General features: G+C 33.7%; 2 protein-coding genes across 5 annotated transcripts in view; both read left to right on the top strand.

Moving 5' to 3' along the window:
• The window catches only part of LOC111048409 (alpha-1,3-mannosyl-glycoprotein 4-beta-N-acetylglucosaminyltransferase B), a 248,108-nt gene extending 228,219 nt beyond the window's left edge, over positions 1–19,889 (top strand). Inside the window, exons 7-12 of one of the 2 annotated variants that reach the window (XM_039431140.1) lie at positions 2,961–3,091; positions 3,860–3,967; positions 8,275–8,468; positions 10,622–10,749; positions 13,163–13,278; positions 16,207–19,879. In XM_039431140.1, coding sequence (XP_039287074.1) covers positions 2,961–3,091; positions 3,860–3,967; positions 8,275–8,468; positions 10,622–10,749; positions 13,163–13,278; positions 16,207–16,236 — 707 coding nt within the window. In that variant the 3' untranslated portion in view covers positions 16,237–19,879. Of the gene's footprint in view, positions 1–2,960; positions 3,092–3,859; positions 3,968–8,274; positions 8,469–10,621; positions 10,750–13,162; positions 13,279–16,206 lie in introns of both variants that reach the window. The other variant, XM_039431139.1, reaches the window with a different exon arrangement.
• A 231-nt stretch (positions 19,890–20,120) lies between these two features.
• The window catches only part of LOC111062852 (alpha-1,3-mannosyl-glycoprotein 4-beta-N-acetylglucosaminyltransferase B-like), a 30,177-nt gene continuing 25,482 nt past the window's right edge, over positions 20,121–24,815 (top strand). The window contains exons 1-2 of one of the 3 annotated variants that reach the window (XM_039431145.1): positions 20,122–20,302; positions 22,751–22,877. Coding sequence is in view for 1 of the 3 variants with exons in the window: in XM_039431141.1 (XP_039287075.1) it covers positions 20,277–20,302 (26 nt within the window). In the remaining 2 variants the exon portion in view is untranslated. Of the gene's footprint in view, positions 20,303–22,750; positions 22,878–24,815 lie in introns of all 3 variants that reach the window. The other 2 variants (XM_039431144.1, XM_039431141.1) reach the window with 2 other exon arrangements.

Raw genomic sequence — 24,815 nt, forward strand, 5'->3', positions numbered from 1 at the left:
GAATTTCAATTGTCATTCAACAATCCAATTTATCAGGTTCAAATCGTTGAATATCACTTTAAATTCCCAGCAATTATTGACTATTTCTTTTTACAATCAGAAAAATCTATTATGAACATACAGTATAAACATTGTGCTGATCTGAATCGATCTATGGTAATAATAGGAATTGAAAGAATAGAAAATGTCATGGCATTCCAAGTAGTGATGTCTGTGTATTAGAACTGCTGAGTTGATAATGCATACTGAAAAAAAGTCATGAATAGCTCAGACCAACCTGGCCTGTGATGAACCTGTATAAACAATTCATAGAATTCTTAGAATTCATAGGAACGGTAAAAAATCAATTTTACGAAAATCGATGTACATGTAACTGGATTTAGAAGATCAATACGATAATGTTCTCTATCACAATTTAATCATAGAAATGTTAAAGTGAAAACGTTGGGCGCAAACCTTCTGCCATGAGGAGACAAATAAATTTATGAAAAGCTTGATAGCTTGAATAGTGATCTGATATTTGTTACACGTTTTTATTCCAAGACATAATATGTCTTAGACTAATTTTTAATATTTCTTCAATCGGCAGGAAAACTTTGGTTTTTCAAAGTTATCTTACTCCCTTATTTTGGGGTATTTTCAGAAATCAAGATAAATAACCTACCAAATTTCCTACACGAATACAGTGTAAGTTGTATTATAATAGCTACAGTACTTACGTACTGTATAGTACAGTACCTGTTCGTTTTTACCGTATAATTATATGATAATAGAAAGCTTTATTAAAAACAGCCATAACTTCCTTGTTTTCGGATATTTTCGAAAACGGGACTTACGCTTTAAAGAATTTGGGGTCGCTGAATCCAAATCCGAAATCAGAAATCTTCTATCTATATTTTTAAGGAAGTTAGACTTTGAGAAAAAGTGATGAGTCATATACTTTGAGCAAACGTCGGCATAGTTGTTAGATCTTGCCTCTGCTTGCCTCGAGGGGAAAAGACGTGACAAAACGAGGTTCCTGGATAGGAGTCACCATGTGAAAGACACGATTTGACTCAATGTACTTCGACAAAAAAACGTGAACACTGTTCAGTGTTCAAGTTGCACGTCTCCTATCGTGTGAAAGAGGCCTAATTACAAGTCCTGTTTTAATGTAGGAAAAGACTCCAACACAAAAGTCATGAAATTTTAGTGCTAAGAAAGATTTCCACATTACTTTCAGCCTTGCAAATCATGTTGACGCTACAACTAGACTTCCACGAGCTACTATGGGAAAGCAGGATTGGAAATGGCATGTTGTTTCGACATCCTCCCTGCTGAGGAATCCATCATTACATTTTTACAATTAACAATATTTTATCAACTTCTGTGAAAGGGAACCGTTATCTATATTCAAATTGGAATAAATTCATGATACGGACAGACAATATAAATAAAATAGTATTGGTACTTAACAGAAATTATGCTATTTTCATTTTTTCCCACATGAAATGTGTTATAAATAGAATTATATACTGATTTGTGAAAAAATATGGGTAAACCATGGTCTGGTTGAATCAGTAACATATTTTCTACTATAATTTTCTTCTAACACTAGTGAGTTCTTCCAATTGAAAGATAATCGATGTGCGTAACCTGTGTTCTGTAGCGTGGCTAATACAGCATTCAATTTGGATTTTCGTTTAGTGATAATTATTAATTTATTAGCATTTGAATAACTGCAATATCTTGGTAAATTCCATCTGGAGACTGGATCAATTCCGGATCCAGATATTGTCAGTTTGGTGTAAGGGTAATAAGCATTCCTGACCGGCAATTAACTTAGGAGGTTGAAGGTGCGATTCCCGTGCTGACAAATAATTACTTTCCTTGCCCTATTACCATTGGTAAGGAAAGTATTGCTTTCCAAAAAAATTTAAGGTACCTTAATTCCATGTTTTCTATACGTTTCATTATTTTCCTTGCCCTATTACCATAGGTAAGGAAAGTATTGCTTTCCAAAAAAATTTAAGGTGCCCCAATTTCATGTTTTCTATACGTTTCAAGGACCCCTGAGTCCAAAAACATGATTTTTGGGTGTTTGTGTTTGTGTGTGTGTGTGTGTGTGTGTGTGTGTGTGTGTGTGTGTGTGTGTGTGTGTGTGTGTGTGTGTGTGTGTGTGTGTGTGTGTGTGTGTGTGTGTGTGTGTGTGTGTGTGTGTGTGTGTGTGTGTGTGTGAACACGATAACTCCATTCCTAATTAACCGATTGACTTGAAATTTTAAATTTAAGGTCCTTATACCATGAGTATCCGACATTAAGAAATTCAATAAAATTCAATTCAAAATGGCGGATAATGGCTAAAAAAACCATGTTTTTCACGGTTTTCTCGAAAACGGCTATAACGATTTTCTTCACATTTATACCCTAGATAGCTATTTATAAGCCCTATCAACTGACATGAGTCTCATTTCTGAGAAAATTGCAGGAGCTCCGTAATATTCCTGAGAAGAATGAATTTTGTTAAATTTCTGTCACGATTTTCTCAAAAATGACTTGAGCGTAGGTAGGTAGAGCAGTCTATTCAAAAGAACACAATCATATCGATATTTTATTTGTAGAACAGCTGTTTTGACAACTTTTGAAAAATCCTCAAATTTCATAACTAGCCGCCAATCCGCATAATGTTATTCCCTAAATTATCCTTGTTAATGAGGCTTATAGATGAATGAGCAAGGAAAGTTGTGTGAGTGTACCACACCAGATTTTTTTTTAATAGTAGCGATCATCGAATTTCCATATTGCTGTTTACCCTGTTGTCAATATTATTTTGCAGTAGCAGAAGTCCTCGGGGTGACTTACAGCATTTAATTTGAATTTACGTTAAATAATAATTATTAATTCATCAGCATTTGAATAATTGCAATATCTCAGTAATATTCATCTGTAAAAATATAATTCACTGTTTTTTTCAATTTCAGGTAAAATGTTTCGATGTGTAGAGTTACCGTGGCTTGTGCAATTTTTCTTCATGTTCTACAACGATAAGCCGGTCGATTGGCTGCTCGATCACATGATCTACTCCAAAGTCTGCAACTTAGAAAAGGATAATGTGAGTTTTACTAACTGTTAGTAAATGTTTCAATCAATATACGTGTAATAATTTTAATAAAATGTTCTGAAAAATGAAATAGAGTGAACTGAATAATTCCAGACAAAAATATCTATATTATTTGAAGATTCATTAACATTATTGATTAACAGCAATACTGTCTAATAAACACTTTCTGTAGGCTACTTCTCCGATATCTTTAAGTTTTACGGAAATCAAATATGTGAAATCTGATTATGATAAAAAATATCAAATACAATGCACCCCGATTCTACCGCTGAGTATAATTAGGTACCATACGTGTCTGTCAAATATTGTCGTATCTTTGATGAATAAATTTATATTATTTCGGCTCCTCTATTTTAACTTGGGACATGATACATTGAGATCAATGACATGTGTAAATAATAATACTAATTCCGATGCTTACCTGTACTTTAATTCCTGTTGAGTCCACTGAGTACCTAATTACTATTTTGCAGTATCAGTTTGATATAAATTATAATTTTTATATATTATAATTTTTATAATAAATTTATATTATTTCGGCTCCTCTTATTTTAACTTGGGACATGATACATTGAGATCAATCACATGTGTAAATAATAATACTAATTCCGATGCTTACCTGTACTTTAATTCCTGTTGAGTCCACTGAGTACCTAATCACTACTTTGCAGTATCAGTTTGATTCCCAATCACTTGAAAGTTTCAATTTATTATCAATCTGTTTTCAAAACGTTTTATGATCATTCTCTTTGATTGCAGGCGGCTTGTCGAAAAGCAAAAGATGAATTATGGGTTCACTGCAAGCCCTCTCTCTTCCAGCACATAGGCACTCAGTCTTCATTGAAAGGCAAAGTTCAAAAACTTAAGGTAAGTTCTACAGGCTTCTTATATTGATTTAATCTTGCTAAAATTAATAATTCCACATCTACAATTTACACTGAACAGAGATATTGTGAAATTTCTCCATATTAAGGTGAAATGAAAACGATATTGTCAGTTCCACATAATTTATTTCAGCTAAACTTGAGTTTCAGTTGAAGATGATGACTGAGTGCATTGAAACTTAAGTTTGGCTGAAATAGATTATGTGGAACTCACAATATCGTTTTCATTTCACCTTAGTTCCACATCTTATGTTTACCGGTTATGGTACTAGTTTATGGGTACGGTAGCAGTTATTAGTTGATATTCCCGATTGGGAATTTCTGCTTTGTAAAATATGTCCATATTACCTAATTTACAAAATCAAGAAATACAAGATTCAATCGATGACGTGCTCCTTTTCCAAATTCTTCAAAGTAGGTTTACAAATCTTAAGTAGAAATATTCATAACATAAAGAGTTTGTTTCGTATTTGTTTCTTTCTGAATTCATCCTTAGCAACTCATCTTACTTATTCCTTAATTCCTTAATTCCTCCTTCTACATCCATGACCAGGGAACTGGATAGATGGCGTCGAATGGTAAGATGACAGGTCAAACTATATTGTCCTTGTGAGCATTAAAATACTCATTGACTGAGTAGAATGGGTTCCTCTTCAGCCAGATCTCAACTCGGTTTTTAAAAGCAATACCCTGCAGGTTCTTCACATTAGCAGGCAGGTCATTGTATAGGCGCAGTGCAAATATTGGGAAGGAGTCTTTTCTCTTGTTGGTTCTGCAGCGAGGTATGTCAATGTCAAGTCTCCTCCTTGTAGCGTGCACATGACGATCAGCCCTCAGCACATGACTGCCCTCGGTGTCCTTAACATGCAACAGACTCAACAGTATGTACTGGTTGAAGACCGTAAGGATGCCCAGGTCAATGAAGATAGGCCTACAGTGCTCACGATGCCCTGCTGAGGTGATCACTCGAAGTGCTTTCTTCTGGAGCATCAGCACACTCTTGCAGCCCGCTGCATGCCCCCACAGCAGAAGTCCATACAGCAGATGGGAATGGAAAAGGGCAAAGTATACCATCACCATATCTTTCCTGCTGAGAAGGGCTCTGAGTCTACGCAGCAAGTAGATTACTCGTGCCAGCCTGGTGCAAACTCCATCAATATGGCCAGCCCATGTCAATTTTGAGTCAATGACAAATCCCAGGAGTTTCACCACTGATTTATGGGCAGAGTCAGCAAGGCTGCGAAGCCCACATACCAGTTGCTGAGTCTTCCCCTCATTCAAGCAGAGTCTGTTTCTCTCAAACCACTGCTTGGCATCATCAAAAACTTGCTGAGCCTGCAAGCCAGCTTGTTCAACCGTCCGCCCCCTAGAGTAAATTGTGGTGTCATCCGCAAACATCAGCACCGGTCCAAGAAGCCCAAGATCATTGATCATGACCAGGAAGAGTAGTGGGCCCATCACCGATCCCTGTGGCACACCATGATCCACCTGCATAGGCTGTGAGAGAGCACCTCCAATGGATATGATCTGCTTCCTTCCAGTCAAGTAGGATCTGAGGGTCACAAGCACCTCACCACCCAGTCCATACCCAGCAAGCTTCTCAAGAAGAATTCCATGAGGCACGCAATCAAATGCCTTACTCAGATCAGCAAGGACCAGGTGAACAAGATCTCTCTCCTCAAAGGCTTTGACAATAAAATCAATCATCTCTGAGACAGCTGTGAACGTAGACCTTCCACTTCTAAAGCCATGCTGTGCGTCAGAAAAAAGATTATTCCTCTCGAAGTGGAACACAAGTTGCTCCTTCATTAGGACCTCAAACACCTTACCCAATACAGGAATGATTGATATAGGTCTATAGTTGTTCATAGACTCAGGGTCACCCTTTTTGAAGACTGGAATCGTGCGGGATAACTTCAGGACATCAGGAAAACAGCCATGTCGCATACAGACATTGAGCACATGAGACAGGGGAAGAGCAATCCCATCCGCAACACACTTCAGCACACCAACTGTAACTCCATGGACGTCAGGACTGTGGGAGTTCTTGAAGCCGCGAATAACACGAACAACATCCGCAGGTCTGACCTCCTTCCACCGTTCTAACTTCACTCGGTTGTTATGTAACCAGGAGCATTGTATCTCACATCATTCATGGAAGCAACTATCTTTTCCACCTCACCAATAAAAAAGCTGTTGAATTCATCTGGTGTAGCTTTACATTTAGGTCTCGAACAATCTTTGGAGATCTGGTTTATGAGGTCCCAGGCAGCTTTACATGGGTTTCCTGCAGATTCAATTTTTGACATGTTGGCCGCCCTTTTAGCAGCATCAACCTCAGCTCGATAAATGCTCTTTGCTCTCAGGTACTGGTTGCGGAGATGAAGTCTGCCCCCCTCATCATCAATGAGCCCCATCCTCGCATGGAGAGCAACAATCAAATTTCTGATTTGTGCTAGCCTTGGTGTGTACCAGGATTTGTCATTGAGAATCTTTACAGACTTTCCATGATTCCTTGCAAATTTCCTGGAAGTTCTGGCTTTTAAAGGAAAATGACTGTTGAACACATCCATAAAAGACTCAAAGAAAACACCAAATGCGTTCTCTGGCTGATAACAGTTCAGAACATTGCTCCAGTCAACACCATCAATAGCAGCCTTGAAGAGAGGCAGTCGGTCTGCCCTGATAGTACGATATGTGATTGGTCCAGTATCAGGCTGCCCAGCTCCAGAATCACTCACCAGCCCCAGGTGCAGGTCCATCACAACTGCATCATGGTCAGCAATAACTGGATCAACAACAGTCACTTCATATTCCCAGGTGTTCAAGGATGTTGCAATTGTGTCCAAGCAGGAGCTACCACGAGTCGGTTCACGGTTTGTGATAAATAGACCATGACTCTGGAGAAGATATTTGAATATGGAGTACTTTTCATCCTCAACTTGCAGATGTATGTTCATGTCTCCTCCCAGTATCATCCGCCTGCCCAGCCTGCATCCATCCAACAAATCGAAGAATTTATCCAGGTTTCCACTTGGAGCACGGTAGACAGAGACCACTATAATGGACAAAGCACTGAGTTCCACACAAGCCAATTCAATTTCAAATTCAACACAGTATTGTGTTACATCAATAGGTTTGTAATCCAAATTTTTGTTAACATAAATAGCAGCACCACCATTTTTGTGATTTGTCCTAGCATAAACAGCTGCCAGACTCAAATGAGAAATGGAGTTGTAGTGATTGGTTTCAGACTGCACCAAATGATGCTCACTCAAACACAAAATATCAGGACATACATTGTCAACAAATAGAGACACTAAATTAAATTTGGTTCTGAGACATTGAACATTCACATAGACAAACTTGAGAATTTTATTTACAATTTGTACAGTTTTCAAGTCAGATCCGTTTGTACTAGCTAGCTGACCGTCTTCTTGGAGTCTCTCCTGAATAAAAAACGCTTCAAGACTAGGTTTTTTGGCCAAACAGAGCTAGTCATGATTTCCGCCCTCTTATCAAAATTAATTCCAAATTTGAAACTTGCATTTACACCTTTGCTTGGTAATTTTTCAACTACTGGGTCTGATCCCGGAAAGGATTTCACGATAAACTCTCTTACAGTGTCAACACTAACATCACTTTTCACTCTACCCACATAAAACCATGCTCTCTTATTACCTGCTGACAGGAGACTAGATTCATGCTCAGATGTGCCTATAATCATACCTTTTTTAGCAAGCCTACTTGCAGTTTTTTGATTTACAGCAATTGAATTTTTAGTAATCGAATTCTTACTTACGTCACATTTCAATTTGGCACTCGTGGACGGTTGTCCTGTACTTACAGGAATAGTCATTTTAGCTTTCCTTGATCTCTTTACAACATCAGACCATGCGTTGTTGTTTGTCACATTAAAATCATTATTTACAGTCACCGTAGGTGTGAAATCACGCCTAACCTCAACAGCCGAATTGCCAAAGTCAACTTGTTCAGTAAGTCGATTGTTTGAAGTGTCAACAGTATCGACATCGATAGTAGAAGTCGATTTTACCCACTTGTTCGATCCGTTTGTGTCGTTAACTTTTACCCACTTTGTCAAACTATTAGAGTTTGTGTCATTGATTTTAGAATGAGTTTGAACATTATCAATGCTATCATTCACGTTACAAGAATTTAGATTGCTAGATCTATTTAGATTTACTAAAGTCAGGTCTTCAGCCTGATTGACACACTATTGTGTATTGAGATTGAGACTTTTTAATAATCAATCAATCATCAAAATTTCAGGACAAACAATTTGGGAAAGTGAAACTGTACTTCCCACATGTGAATCCGGAAGCCACGGTGATGTCGACGATGAACGCCTACAAGTTATACACGCTGAAGCGAGCTTATGCCGGCGAAACGTTCTTCTGGGGTCTGCTGCCTCAGGCCGGCGATCATCTACATTTCAAGTTCAAAAAGCCTCTCTTCATTAAAAAGTAAGTACTGTCTATACGGCTGACATCATTCATATCAATACTCATATTCAGATTGAACATGTTATGATCTTGCTTCATTAGTAGATTAAGATGTGGATTCAAACTCTCCTGGAGATATAGATAGGCTTTATATAAAGAATTAAATAATTATAATGAAAATTCAGATTATAATGAGTGGTCATTAGAAAATATGTCTTTCAGATGACTGAATGATGTCTGTTGAATAATTTATTTTTCTCTCCGAATTAAACTTGTTTTTATCAAATAAGATGTTTTCAATATATCAATTTATCATCTATCCCTTCAAAAATGTTATTGGAATTGTAAGAAACGAAACTATGAATTAAAACGTTTATGAAATGAATAACCTGTGGAAAAACACATTAATTAATTAATTTTTTAAAGATTACAAGACTCCAGCTATGGAGGGTACAAGGTCAATGGAGAGAGATACAAGTCAGGTCAATAATTTTACATAATACATCATTAACATCGAGTTTACATCATTCAACCTTAATTAAATCAAACCTAGACTTGGTTTGAAAGGAACTCTTGTACATCATAAAATACTCCATCAACTAAATGTTTTTTGAAGATGTTTTTTTTTTTTTTAATCATCATTACTTCTAAGGAGCTGTGGTAACCTGTTATAGAATTTCCTTCCAATATATAATGGTTTTTGTTCAAATAATCTACTATTGTGAGTCAATATAATTATATTGATCAGCTCTGTTTGGTGTATTGTACTCATGTATATTTGAATTTTTGTCCACACCACTCGTTTCCACATACATTATAATTTCATATATATATATATACAAAGATGGTACAGTAAAAAAGCCAAGTTTTTTAAATATAGGCCTACAAGAATCTAACCTATTCACTTTCTCTATACACCTGAGTGTCTTCTTTTGAATTAAACACTCTGTCCAAATTTTGTTGAGATGAATTACCCCTTACTCCATACTAAAATAGCATACCTAATATGTGATATTATAAGACCATGATAAGCAGTTAACAGTATTTTTTTATCATTTAACCTAGCAAGCTGCCGCAAGACATATATCCTAGATGAAATTTTATTACATTTCTTTTCAATGTAAGGATGCCATGTTAATTTCCTATCCAATACAACTCCCAAGAACGCTACTATCTCTTCTTGGTCCAATTCATTTTCCTCTACAAATACGTTTATTGCTCTATCCTCTATTGAATTATATTTGCTTTTGAATTGCAGGAATTTACATTTTTACTATTTATTTTCGATTGTCTCTGACTCAGGAATTGAACAATTGACTGGAATCCAGTGAAAGCATTTATTTCCAAACCATCTAATGAAGAATTTCTAAAGATGAACGAAGTGTCATCAGCAAACAGCGAAATTTCAACTCTTTTAGTAATTTGTTCACATATAACAGAAACAGTATGGGACCCAAAATTGAACCTTGAAATACGCCAGCCTGGACCTATAATGTTTTAGAATAAATTGGAGATATGAGATTTGGATTTTTTTAGATTTTCATATGAGATATGATTCAAACCATTCTAGTTCTATCCCACTTATACCTACAGTTTTTAGAATTTCTAATGATGCTTTATGGTTCAATATAGATTGAATATTGAATATTTATTTTTTGAACATTAATTTTTCATTTCTTACATGTTCAATTTGTTGGTAAATAGTAGTGAAGACTGATTTGGGCGTAATGCCTGTAGTCTTCCTTGACATTGTAAATAAATAAATAAATATAGCCTAGTTCAATAGTTAGATTGAATTATGATTCATAAAGATTGATTCATGTTCTAATATAGATTAATTATAGATTTAATATAGATTGATTCGATGCAAAGCTATTTCATTATTATATTCAAATTAATTTAATGTTGTTGCATTTTTGATTATTCCAAAAATATGTATTCAAGTTTATCAAATAATTCAATTATTTGTAATAGACATGGATAATTTTAATAAACATTACTTCAGGAATTAAAGCTACAGTATCTCATGAAATGTTATACTTTATCAAGATTGGAATCTTTTTGAAGAAAATCGTTTTTCAAATAAATGAATTTTGTTGAGAAAATTGATAAGACCAATTAATTGAAACCGAGACTTTTGTTGTGAATAATTGATTTTTATTTGTATGTTTCAGGTATTTGTTCAAGAGTGGGAATGCAGAGCATCCGTCTGATAGGTTCTACAATGCTACAGTAGAAGTCTTGCCAGTCGTTCCTATTCCACAGGCTGATAATATTACCACAGATGGCTACATTGTTGTGGGTCTGTATTCACTTCAAGTATTTCCAGAAATTATAGAATAATAATTTCCAACTGTGACTCTATTTTAACAGAAAATTGTATCTTAGATTAATAATGACAATCAAATATTTAGAGAATGTGGTATTGAATTATCAATATTTTTTACAAATTCATTCATATATAGTCAATCAAATATTTAGAGAATGTGGTATTGAATTATCAATATTTTTTACAATTCATTCATATATTGTCAATCAAATATTTAGAGAATGGCTCTATTTTAACAGAAAATTGTGTCTTTGAATAATAATGACAATCAAATATTTAGAGAATGTGGTATTGAATTATCAATATTTTTTACAATTCATTCATATATTGACAATCAAATATTTAGAGAAAGTGGTATTGAATTATCAATATTTTAGACAATTCATTCATATAAGAGTAGATCTTCGCTCACTCTTTAGAATAGAATAACTTTTTTTGCAGCCACTTCTGAGGTCTTCTGAAGCAATACCTTCGTCACAGTTTACAAGAAGATCGAGAGCATGTCTTTCTTTCCAAAATGAAAAGCCAGTGACAAAACTCCATAATTTACAAAATATTTGGTCTTTGAAAAAATCCAAAACAAGGTTTCTGTAATTTCTTCAACATTTTCAGTTACTAATTTAATTGACTATTTTAATTTGTTTTTTTTAACTAGGCTATATGTAGCAAACATAATTCAATTTTAAAATAACTCTTTACATAAGTGGGCTTCTGCATCTTAATGTCAGAGTAGGGAATTATCAGACTGTTGAAAATAATTGTGATAAAGTCATATTCAAAATAATTTAATATCAAATGAACTTACTTCACATAAGTAGACTAATGCACGGTAATGCGAAGTTGAGGAATGACATCTTATTAGACATAAGATAATTTTATAAAAACTCCTGTCTGTGGGTGGATTGGCCTTCGTCTGTGGATTAGTAGTCCAGTCAATATAAGTTAGACATAAAAAAGGGTGTGTGCTTGCAATATATATTGTAATTCTGATGTTTTTATATATTATGTGGATACATGAGAGAAGTCCAGAACGAATTTATTCATGCAAAATTTCCTTGTGCTGGATACAGAGTGACCCAAAAACCTCGTATTTCCGGTACATTTTCTAGTTTTCAGCTATTTCCGCCTAATCCGTTAATCGGACGGACAAATTTGCTCTTGCCTTTTTTGGATTAAAAATTTCTCAATAAAATCAGATCATTTGAAACTCCCTATCTTTAATGAGTACTGAGTTATGATTTTTCAAAAATGAGTGAAATTTAAAGAAAAAATAAAATTTGATGAATTTTAGTTCTTGATCAGCAATATCTTCCGATTGTTACCATTTAGATGTATAATTCAAAATCCCTCTGGGCGTATTTTTGTGCTTTACAATATGAGATCAGGTAGAGCGCTCTATCTCATATAAATTTCCAGGTACACCTGACAACAATGCTCCTTGTATTGTGAAAAACACCTAATTTTTAGCTTCAACCATCATGGCGAACTAAATTGTCGTCATATTAATATTTCGCACACTGATATGATTTCATGAGATTATGTTCTATGAGAATCACTCGTTAGATGCACTCCATTTCAGTATTAACTAGAGGAGAGGTGCGCATGAGACCAGCTCAAGGATTAAAATTTCAAACACTCATCAATTTTGACACAATGCTCGGATCTCATCGTACTACACTTCATTCTTTTCAGCTCGCCAAGGCGGTTCAAAATCATTAATCATAAGTGAAATTCGGTCGAAAAATGGAAAATTTATCTGAAGTATTTCACAAGATATGCAGCTTTGAATGTAGAAATTGGCCATTTTTTGTGTATTGGTATATGGGCTTGAGTGCACTCAACATTAAATTTCCCTTTTTCGACCGAATTCCACTTATGATAAATGATTTTGAACCGCGTTTACGAGCTGAAAAGACACAAACACTCATAAATTTTGACACAATGTTCGGATCTCATCTTACTACACTTCATTCTTTACAGCTCGTCAAGGCGGTTCAAAATCATGCATCATAAGTGAAATTCGGTCGAAAAATGGAAAATTTATCGGAAGTATTTCACAAGATATGCAGCTTTGAATATAGAAATCGGCCAATTTTTGTGTATTGGAATATGGGCTTGAGTGCACTCAACAATAAATTTCCTTTTTTTGACCGAATTTCATTTATGATACATGATTTTGAACTACAATATATATTGCAAGCACCAATGTATGTAGTGACTGTACTATAGATAGTGTTAATAGAAGTCAGTCAGATTGAGCCATATTTTTGTGGAAACTAACTTTATACAACAATAGTTAGCAATTTATAATTTAGACAACACAATATATTTTGCTAGAATTTCAACATATATCATTGAATTTTATGAATTGATGATTGTATTGCAGGTAAATTCGATATAAAGGGAATGGCGGAAGGAAGTGTCAATCGTAAGTTGGGTGCTATTCAAGAACTTCGACTGACAATTCACTCAGACAGCGATAATTGGGCGATTCTTAGTGAGGTAAGATCCCCTCCCCTTCCAATAAACCATTCATGAATTAGGCTCAACTCACACTTACGCAACTCAGGTCGAGAAAAGACGGCGACTCTAGTCTCTTCTCGACGCAACATGTCTTTTCAAATGGTGACGTCGCGGAGACTGGAATCATAGAGAAACAATAGCTTGAGTAGATATCCCATGGTATAGGGTGTATATGTCGCAACTTTTACTGTTATCTCAAACTGATAGTCCACGTATTTCTTTCCTAAAAAGGTGTGTGACGCTGGTAGTCTCTCATATTAATCGACCTTTAATATTCTTTCCGAAGAATGGACATTGATATGTCCAAAGCTTCGCCAATTTATGTAGATGCATAACAATATAATTATCTACAGTTATTACAGATTGCATTTTTCATATCATATACAGTTCAATAATTATTTTCTAGTCTATATTATGTAAATTCATCTATAATTTTGCTGTATTGTAAGCTATTGTATATAAGTGTATAAGCCAGTATATATTGTAATCTACATAAATAAAGTACTCAATCAATCAATCAATCAATATTATGCCGTTCATACACACTTACCAGGCCAAAACAGTAAAAATCTTCAATAATCGATAGTAATTGACTTGAGATAACAGTAAAAGTTGCGACATAAACGCCCTATACCATGGGATATCTACTTACGCTATTGTTTCTCTATGCTAGAATCGACTGGTCTGGGTGTCACCATTTGGAAACACATGCTGCATCGAGAAGAGACTAGAGTCGCAGTCTCTTCTCGACTTGAGTCGCGTAAGTGTGAGTTGAGCCTTACCGTCGACTACTTACTATCTGAAGCATGTTCAGTGTGGAATTAAAAAAATCAGTGAAGGTGAGTGCAATGTCATAAAAAGTGTTTCACTATTAAACTGATGTTTTGGAATTGAACAACAATGCAGTAATCGATAATAATCATGGAGGAATGGAAAACTACTATAGTGAGGTCCACGTTATAATGGCAGTATTTGATTATTATTGGTGTTGCTATTCTTGTCTATTATTCGACAAAGCAGATAGCACTATCCTTTGCTAGCTCCGCAACGTTGCCAGATAGTTTTTTTAACTTTCAAGAATGTAGAAATATAAATGATTAACAAAATATTCAATCTCAATTATGAAAATTTATTATTTTATCATTGAAAATATAATTTCTTGACGTATAAAATATAATTTATTATTTTAAACAAGAATGAATGTTTTGATATGTTCTGATGATATTACATCAGATATACCGTAACCAAAATTATAAATCCTAGGCTAAGTTTGGACATTTCTCAAATACCGAATATCGGTTTTTTCCTAAAACTGAGATCTCCATTCATATCTTTTAGTCCGGGCGCAAATGTCATTCCGTGGTCATTTTTGGGTAACAGCCGTGGAAGATGTCTCAATTTCTTCGTTAGGTCTAGCAGAATAAGGATCGTGATGATGATAAGTCGAAATCACAGGCAAACACCTCGGAAACAAGATGGTCGCCAAAATTTTCACGGTTTTGCAATATCGCTTTTATTTCAATAACCGTTCAAGATATTCAACCGTTTTTCTAGACGAAAATATTTTAAAAACCTTCCTCTAAAATTTTTGTTTCATGAAATTTTCCTCTAAAACGCATATTTTATTAGTTATAACCTTCAAAAGCCCCAAAAAACGTTTCTTCTAATTTTTTCAAATTTCATACCATTATAACTTTTTTCGTGCAAGAGACGCAGAGAAATTACAAATCTAAGAAATTTAGAGCGTTTTTTCAACTTTGGATCGATATATCTTTATGCGCTGTACGTCAAGAAATAAGTTCTCCAGCGCCCTCCAAAGAAAACCCTGCACGGTTTCTGGTGCGTTTTTCCATATGCATGAGGTAACAAGCTAGAACTATAAAATCGATTTTTTCATGACTACTTCAAGATAGAGACTTGCAAATGGTCTCAATCTCTTCGTTACAACAAGCCGAATAAGAATATTGATGATGGAAACAACGAAAATATTCGACATCATTGGAAAATTCAAGATGGCTGTCATTATTGGTAGAAAGTTTTATATCGCTTGCTATTTACCGGTAGTTATTGTGAGACATAATCGGATTGGTTTCAATCAATCTCTTTTTCCGATGACGCTCCAGCCGTGGAATATGGACTTACAGCCTCCAAACAGATGTCATTTTGAAGCTTTGGAAATATACCAAAACATTGTACAAATAACACTAGTATATGTCTGCTGCGAATACATTTACAGGGTGGAAAGTGAAATGTTGTCCCCGAAAAATGTATGTTTCAAGTTTATGAAGATGAATAAATCATGAAAAGAGTGGTCGAAATGAGTCGATTCTCTCGAACATCATATTTTGGTTAATTCTAAACACTTTGGTGGTAAAACCAATCCTATTTTTATCCGATTTCCGAAATTTTATAAAACGATAATCGTAAATTGTAGAGGAAGGTTTTTAAAATATTTTCGTCTAGAAAAACGGTTAAATATCTTGAACGGTTATTGAAATAAAAGCGATATAGCAAAACCGTAAAAATTATGGCGGCCATCTTGTTTCCGAGGTGTTTGCCTGTTTTCGACTTATCATCATCACGATCCTTATGATGCTAGACCTAACGAAGAAATTGAGACATCTTCCACGGCTGTTACCCAAAAATGACCACGGAGTGCTGCCGTATTCATGACATTTGCGCCCGGACTATATTTATTCCTCGTAAATTTCAAAAGAAATCAATAAACTATACAATATACACTGCAATAATAAACTTATTCTACAAAATAAAACATTACTGCTTCCGCAAAAGAGCAAGCTCGAGCTTGGGAAGGAATCCTTACTTAATCAATGTGACTGTATCTCGGTAGTAAGTATTTGTTGAAGTTTGTTTGTGAGTTGTAAGTGATTGCATTGTGTGTTTCAGATGCACATCCAGCCGGATGACGTGAGATGACACACGCTGACGAGACTCCGCGGGGGTCGCTCCAAACACTGACCATGGTGCCATATGCCACTGACAGCTACTCTATTTTCAATACCCTCTTCTGGCTTCTTAGAACAAAAATCAAAATCGAATCAAGTCTGTGGAGCAAATATCATTATCTTAGCGTTGTCAAGCATAAATTATTATAAATAGTTGCATAGCACACCTTCGTTATAAACGATTATGTCCCATATTTTGTACAGTATTGTATTATCGTAAATGAACTGTCTATTATATTATGTGTAATTGTATTGTCCATAAAGTATATAGGTTTATCGTATATAAATTTTGAACATTGCCAATCAGAGGACCAATACCTTCTTTTCGGAAAGAACCATTTTTATTAGTTATTTTTATTGCTTTGAAGTTTTTAATTGACCTATTGATACATTATCTAACAATTAATATTTTTGTGGAATCAATGTTTTGGTACTTAAATTTTAAAATTAATTGCACCATATTATCAATATTGCAACACAACTTAATTCAATGCTCTGTCAGGTTTATGACACATAGGCAAGGAGTTAATATTGAATTTATTACCATAAGAATTCACTCTGAATTTTATTCTTATTCTATAATAATTTTATTCAACTTACAAAACTCATCATTGCTATTCACTTCGTTCAATTTTTGCAACAATTCTGGTTCTGTTTATTGTTGTAAAAATTGTGAAGAAATTTTAGAAAGAAATATTTCGACTGATAGGAGAACAATAAAATTATTCATTTTCAAAACAAATTGATTCCTAAAAAATTATGCGATTTATCAGTGAAAATTTTAGTTCTCAATATTATTCCCAAAATATACAGTCATAAAATGTATTCAATTGATATGCTCAAAAGTTTAGATTTTGTCTTCAGTTGGAGTTAATTATTTTTATTGAGTACTTGGGTACTAGGTGCTTTTAGTTGTTTATACCTGACAGCCTCGAATGAATTTTAACGTTTTACTTTTATGTGATATAGTCATTAAATTTGAATCGTATTAATTATTGTGTCAATTAATAATAATATTGTTCGTTTTTAGACTTATTTGTAAATATGTTTAGAGAGGGAAATGATTGGCGAGGTAATATTACGGAATAAATGGATGGAATTTATTAACTATTTTGATATTGTAAATATTTGTATTTTGAACAATAATTATATAGCGAATGTGAGCTCAATTTAGTCATTTTTAAATACGCTTACAAGATTTATTTTGTTATTTTGTTGTTAAATGTTACTTTTTTATTGTAATGCTTAATGTCTGATATCAAAGATAATGTCATTTTATTCAATATAATGCAAAAGATTCTTCGAAAAAGATTGTACAGTATAAATCTACAGTTGAAGATTACCGTATAATGGTTACATGTGAATAAAAATAGAAATCCAAGTACCCTTTTTAAAATTATGTAGTCACAACATGTTTTGGCTATGATGCCATTATCATAATTATTATTATTTTAAAAAGGGTACTTAAATTTCTATTTTTATTAATATTCAAGAGTAGCCCTAAAGAAAAAAAGACAATGGTTACATGGTATGTTTCGCATTTCTCCTCATTAATCTTATTTTTTAAATATAGATAACAATGATTGAAATATTTATTGAATGATAATAATATACCATATATTTTTTTAATCACCAATTTCTCTTCTATCCCGATCATCCTATCCAAAATTATAATATTTATTTTTATTTATTCTATTTCGTTAAATCTAGGAATACTATTTTTCAAAATCTCAATTGAAGCAAACAATTAATCTTCAACAAAACTCAATTAGGTACCTACTTGATTGATATCAGTTTTTATACTTTATAAACCATTTTCAACCACTTTTTTCGACAATTCATATTTGATAAGTTTCCATCAGTCTCATTGTGTATTATGTGAAGAAAGTAGTAATTTTTACCCAACCAAAATCTATTCTCTATTTATAAATCAATGAATAAGCAAACAAATGAATAAATATGCAGGTTTAGTGCCATATTTAGTTGACAAAAATAATCAATATATGAACAATAAAAATGTGTTTTTCCTAATAATTTTACTAATTTTCTTCCCAACATAAATCAACTTAGTTTTCAAATATCAACTAAGAAGTGCACCAAATCTTTCAAATCGCAGTTAAACTATAAAAAGAGATTTTTGATCCCATATAATGCTTTTCAATTTTTTAGACAATTAGTAAATCTTACATTTACTTGGTCCTCATTTTATCATTTGATAGGTATGGGAATTATAATCTTGTTGACATTTATTTTTCTATGGCATAGTTGACATTTATTTTATCTTAATTACTTTTTAGACATTTATTTTATTTTTTATACCACTCTTTAAGGTATTCATTGATACTGAATCCCCTTTTTTAGGCAATTTAACTACTAAAACAAAAATGTTACTTGTCTAAAGCTGCGTTTACACCAAAGTTATTATCAAAAAGTTTATATTTCTGTCCTTATAGATTCTATAAGATTGAACGGAACTTGGCAAACACATATGTTCCATCATGTGTATGATAAGTTATGTTCAATGTAATAGAATCTATAAGGACGGAGAAATAAAAATTTTGTTAATAACTTTGGTGTGAACGCAGCTCAATAAACGTTTCATGGCTAATGACTAATATAAACAAATTCAATGCAGTGCGATTGAGTTCTGTATTTTACTATTCTATTTTAAATCCATTTGTTATTGCTAAACTAACTATTAATTTCTAATGAAAATCAATCTTCAACTGTAATAAAATACTATACATTTCGTAATTTATATCTATTTGCATGTTGATGTGTTGTATGTAAGTCGAGCTCTGCATTATAATGAAGTGTCTAAATTTATCATGATTGTCTTTTAACCATATTTTTGTAATTGAATGTTGTATAGATATTGTATGAAAAAGATTACACTGAACTTAAGCTGTTAACATGAAATTATACTAAGTACAGTATATTATTGAATATCAAATTTGAATAGCTTATGCAACTATTTTGTTATGTGATAATAAATGATATTATCTTAATCATTTTTTTCTATTCGTGTCCAACTTATATCACTTCATTTCAAGTCAAAATTGTTAAAAAACAATTCTTTTGAATTCTGCCAGATTTTAACTTATTGACTATTATTATACGTATATTCAAATCCCTGATCATAGAACATTTTTGAAACTGTCTCAAGCTTTGTTTACTTAGCATCCGATTACAAGAAACAATCTAAACTGTACAACTAGGTACTAGAATCGTTCTGATTGGTGTACCAACCTTCATTATGCTAAGAACACTTTTAAAATAGTCTCAAACAAGGCCAGAAAACCCACCTATAGACTAAAAATAGTTTTATTTTCATTCTATATTAGAAGGCAGCTATGGATGTATGTTTTTGGGCTTTTGATGGATAATAATGTAGTTCAATCTCACCAGACACCACCTGCTCAGTTCCATACACAAAAGTTCATTATACCTTTATAATTATGCACACTATTCCGAATACGGTACCGTACTTTATTCGTTATTAATTATATCATTCAACTTTCATACTTCTTTAAGAACTGTCACCATTGTTAATGTTATTTTTCAATTATTGTCAGATAATTATTAATTATAATGGAAATAAATTTATTTGTGTACTTAATGTTATGCATGACTATTTATTATCTGTCTCCAATCACCATTTATGGAAATTCCATATGTGACTCTGCATATTTTATCTAGACCATACACCAGTAACAATGATCAAGGTTGAATATCGACAAAAGCATATTCTTGTGATAATTTCAATGAAGTTTCCATCCAAATATTTACATATTTGATTGCAATGAGCTGGATTTGCGATGACAATTGAGCCAGTAGTTCCACTACGCACCAGAATGCACTATGGCTTTGTTTACGGAGGTAGTGGTTGCTCCCACCTGTTGTTCGATTCAAGTTGAGTTTATCGACGAACATTGTTATCATTCAAAAATTTGTGCTGTGAATTTCCAATTTATAATCAGCATGTATCATAAGGGAAGGATCTAATTATTAATGAAATTTCTCAACAAATTAAATAGGTTAACAAATTTAATTCTATATTTCTCTATCTGTTTATTAATGTATTGTCTACTTATCTCTACTTAAAATTATTATATTAAATATTAGAATTCAAATTTATCAAAATAATAGGCTATTCACAGTCGTTTTATTTCAAGTTTTTAAAACTCACAAGATAAAATAATTCATAGTATAGTTTTATAATTGAAGTAAAATATAAATTATCCAGTACCGTACCCTTTTATATTCCATTGGTGCACAACATGTAGTCATGCACTCATGAGTACCATCTATAAATAAAAGAGTATTGGATAATAATTTTTATTCCATTTCAATAATAGTAGTACCTCTATGAAGAAAAAGTGAATATATTAATTATTTTTGAAGTGGTTTCTCTCTAGTCAATCAGTAACATTATAATCGATATCCAAATGCTTCATAGCAAAATTGACAGCAAAAATATAGGCTAAGACAATCCTTAAAATATCATTGTAGCAGATGGAATTGCCCTATTGGACTTCAATCATAACATTTGATCATGCCTCTTCAACAATACTTTCTGCAATAGGCCTATTACAGCTTACAGAAATTGCAAACAAATGAACAATATCATATAGTTAACTTTTAGAAGCAACATTCAAGAATGCCCTGGGTAAATTTTTCAAGATTCGAAGATTTAAAAAAAAACATAAATACTCTAACTTGGACCACATATTTATGCTAACATATAGCCTATATTGAGGTCCACGTTATAATGGCATTGAAAGATAGCAGAACAACGTTGCCGAACCTCTTTCTTGTCAATGCCTTCTATAGACGGTAGCTGATACAGGTTTATTGATGTAATATTAACTGTTCATTCTCGTTTTAAATATTCGATTATATTTTATTAAACAAGAGATTATATTCTTCAATTATTTTCATAGTGAATTTTCATAATTAAAATGAAATATTTTGTTAATTAATTATTAATTCTATATTGTTAAAAGACGATCTGGCAACGGAGCAAAACGAGAAAGAGATAGCGCTATCCGCTTTGTTGAATGATAGACAAGGACAATACTATCGCTAATCAAACACTACCATTATAACGTAGACCTCACTATAGACCAATGTTTTCAAGTTTTTTTTATTTATTCATTGGGAGCTTTGAAAAAAGGGTTTTGTCACTTCTATTGTAATTTTTTTTCACAGTTAATGCCAAATAAATTATTTATTAGTATAGAAACAGTATAAAGCCCGGTCCACACTTATCATGCAGCTTTCCGATCCTACTCATGTCCGATATTTCTGCGGGGTGGAAGGGGTGATGGTGGAACAAATCACATGACTGACATGTGTGGCGTGCTCCATTGTAGGACATTGTCATCCGTGATCAGATCGGAGTGGGATCGGAACGTTGCATGATAAGTGTGGCCCCGACTTTAATCTGTGTTCTATGAATTCTCATAATACAGAGTTGGGCAGGGTGGTATGGATGATTTAAAATAACAGTTACACACTTTATTTTTAAACGAAACTCAAAATTTATTTTTTAGTGTGTACCTTGGATGTTGTCATTATAAAAATTAAAGAGGAAAAAATTGAAACATTGATTATGTACGAAAAATAGCATCTGGTAAATGCTGTTCGTTTTTGTCCATACACTCCTGTAGACATTGTGAGAAGTTGCCCATACTCCTCTGAAGCATTGCACTTCGTAACGCTCGAATTTATTGTGTTATTGTTTTAATCAGGGCTTCAAGGGTTCATGGTTTGTTTATGTATACACGTGTTTTTAAGTAGCTCCATAAACAATAGTCACAAGGTGACAGGTCCAGTTACCGAGGAGGCCACTCCACATCTCCACGCAACGAAATGAGGCGTCCAGGGAAGGTCTGCCTTAGAAATACCATAAAACTGCTCTCGATGTATGGCATGTCTCCCCATCTTGTTGAAATCATACAGTATTGACATTGATTCGTCGTCTTCTCAATTTGGCAGAAGAATTCACGCAGCATCTTTAGGTAATGATCCATATTGACAGTGACGGTTCGACCGTTTTCTCGAAAAAAGTGAGGGTCATTAATAAGTTTTATGGGGCTACCCAAAAGCATGTGTATACATGAACAAACCACGAACCCTTGAAGCCCTGAGTGAAACAATAACACAATAAATTCAAGCGGTACCACGTGCAATGCTTCAGAGGAGTATGGACAACTTCTCACAACGTCTACAGGAGTGTATATGGGAAAAGCGGACAGCATTTAACAGATGTTATTTTTTGGACATAATCAATATTTCAATTCTTTCCTCTTTAATTTTTATAATGGCAACATCCAAGGTACACATTAAAAAACTAAATTTTGAGTTTCGTTTAAAAATGAGTGTGTTACTGGTATTTTAAATCATCAATACCTCCCTGCCCAACCCTGTATTTCCGATATCCAGGCCTACTTTACTGATACAATAATACATTATGTTTGCAGTATGGAAATGAGTTTGTTGAGGACCCTACTCAGGATGTCACTTGCTCGAAAACAACCAATTCTGTACGGGTTCTTGTTCCTCTTTGGTATTTTCAGTCGTATCACTCTTTCATCATGAATACGGTAGGTCAGTAGGTTGATTTATAAGTTACGATTTAATAATATTAGTTATGGACTTTTTACTTTCCTTGCCCTATTACCATTGGTAAGGGAAGTATTGCTTTCCAAAAAAAATTAAGGTACCCCAATTTCTAAATTTCTATACGTTTCAAGGTCCCCTGAGTCCAAAAAAGTGGTTTTTGGGTATTGGTCTGTATGTGTGTTTGTGTGTGTGTGTGTGTGTATGAGTGTATGTGCGTCCGTGTACACGATATCTCATCTCCCAATTAACGGAATGACTTAAAATTTGGAACTTAAGCTCCTTACACTATAAGGATCCGACACGAACAAATGCGATCAAATGCGATTCAAGATGGCGGCTAAAATGGCGAAAATGTTGTCAAAAACAGGGTTTTACGCGATTTTCTCGAAAACGGCTCCAACGATTTTGATTAAAGTTATACCTAGAATAGACATCGATAAGCTCTATCAACTGCCACAAGTCCCATATCTGTAAAAATTTCAGGAGCTCCGCCCCATCTATGCAAAGTTTGATTTTAGATTCTCAATTATCAGGCTTCAGATACAATTTAAACAAAAAAATTCAAGTGGAAAAGATTGAGCATGAGAGTCTCTACAATTAATGTTCAGTAACATTTTCACCTAAAATTAAAAATAAGCTCGAAATTCGAGAAAATGTGATTATCCAATTGCAAACTGTTCGGCAACACTGTTGATTCTATTAAATGATTCACTATGAAGAGATAGCAGACCTCGTGTGTCTCCAGCGTTATTGCCCTGTCACCAGCTGGCTCAAATCTTTGAATAGTAGACTTGAGATGCGCGGGAACAGTAGCGTCACTTGATCAATTTTCATAACTGCAAGGAAAGTTGTGTGAGTGCGCCACACCAGATTTTTGTGTAGTTAAAAAGTTGATATTGTGGTAATTATTCATATTAAATATATAAATAAAAATCGAGCCTCAAATTTTGACATTTAATAACTTTTTTATGTGTGCACCGAATTTGATGATTTTTCTTTAGTTGTGTTCGCTATGTTCAGGACCAGGTTTATGGCCTATCAAATTTATAATCCGACTTCCTACGGTCCTTCAAAGTTTACATGTAATCCTTACGGGGAGAAGATTTGTGAGCTGGTAACACACAGAAATAAAAATCAGCTGTTATAATCATTGCATCATACAACAGCCGTCGGTAGATAGTAGACAAGAGTGTGTGCTGCTCCATAACCGCCCATGTATTTTATTCTAAACTCCCCGACTAAAAACAAAATGACTGTTCTGTGTGTAACCATTCAGCAGTGCGGCCTCAGCTTAAAGACTAACATGCTCTGAAGACATTGCTTTGTTTCGAATAATTGTGCTGTCTTCGGTGTTCAGAATTAATTGATTCTCAATAAATTATTTATTTTGCAGTTGGAAAATTATCTATATAAATAAAATGTTGCATTGCGCCTCCTCAGGTGTGCATCCAGCTAAAGTTTGTCATGAGATGAATATTAAACTAATTGGCGGTACGAAGTTCGCCGGGCCAGCTAGAATTAAATAAAAAGACTAAGAAATTGTCAAAAACCACAGATTTTATTGAAATTTAGGAAGACCGGTTTCGGTTGTTACACCATTGTCAATCTCTGATAAATTTCATTAAAATCTGTGGTTTTTGACAATTTCTTGGTAATTTTATTTAATTGGTTATGGATTTTGTCTCATACCAAGCAGTATATTGCAAAGGAGTGGATGGTATAATGCTTTATTCCACTTCACCACTTTGTAATGGTATTCAACCTTTTTAAAAAAATACTATAAGCTATGTGCATCAGCTAGCTTTTATGTTGTAACTTTACTGTCCATATTTTATTATAAACTGGTTTTCGTATCTCATTTACATGGACTAGATCTACTGAAGTATTTCGTTGCTCGCTCTTATAGTAACAGTAGCAAAGAAT

This window comes from Nilaparvata lugens, chromosome 6, assembly GCF_014356525.2.
Source record: "Nilaparvata lugens isolate BPH chromosome 6, ASM1435652v1, whole genome shotgun sequence".
Taxonomy (NCBI): Eukaryota; Metazoa; Arthropoda; class Insecta; order Hemiptera; family Delphacidae; genus Nilaparvata; species Nilaparvata lugens.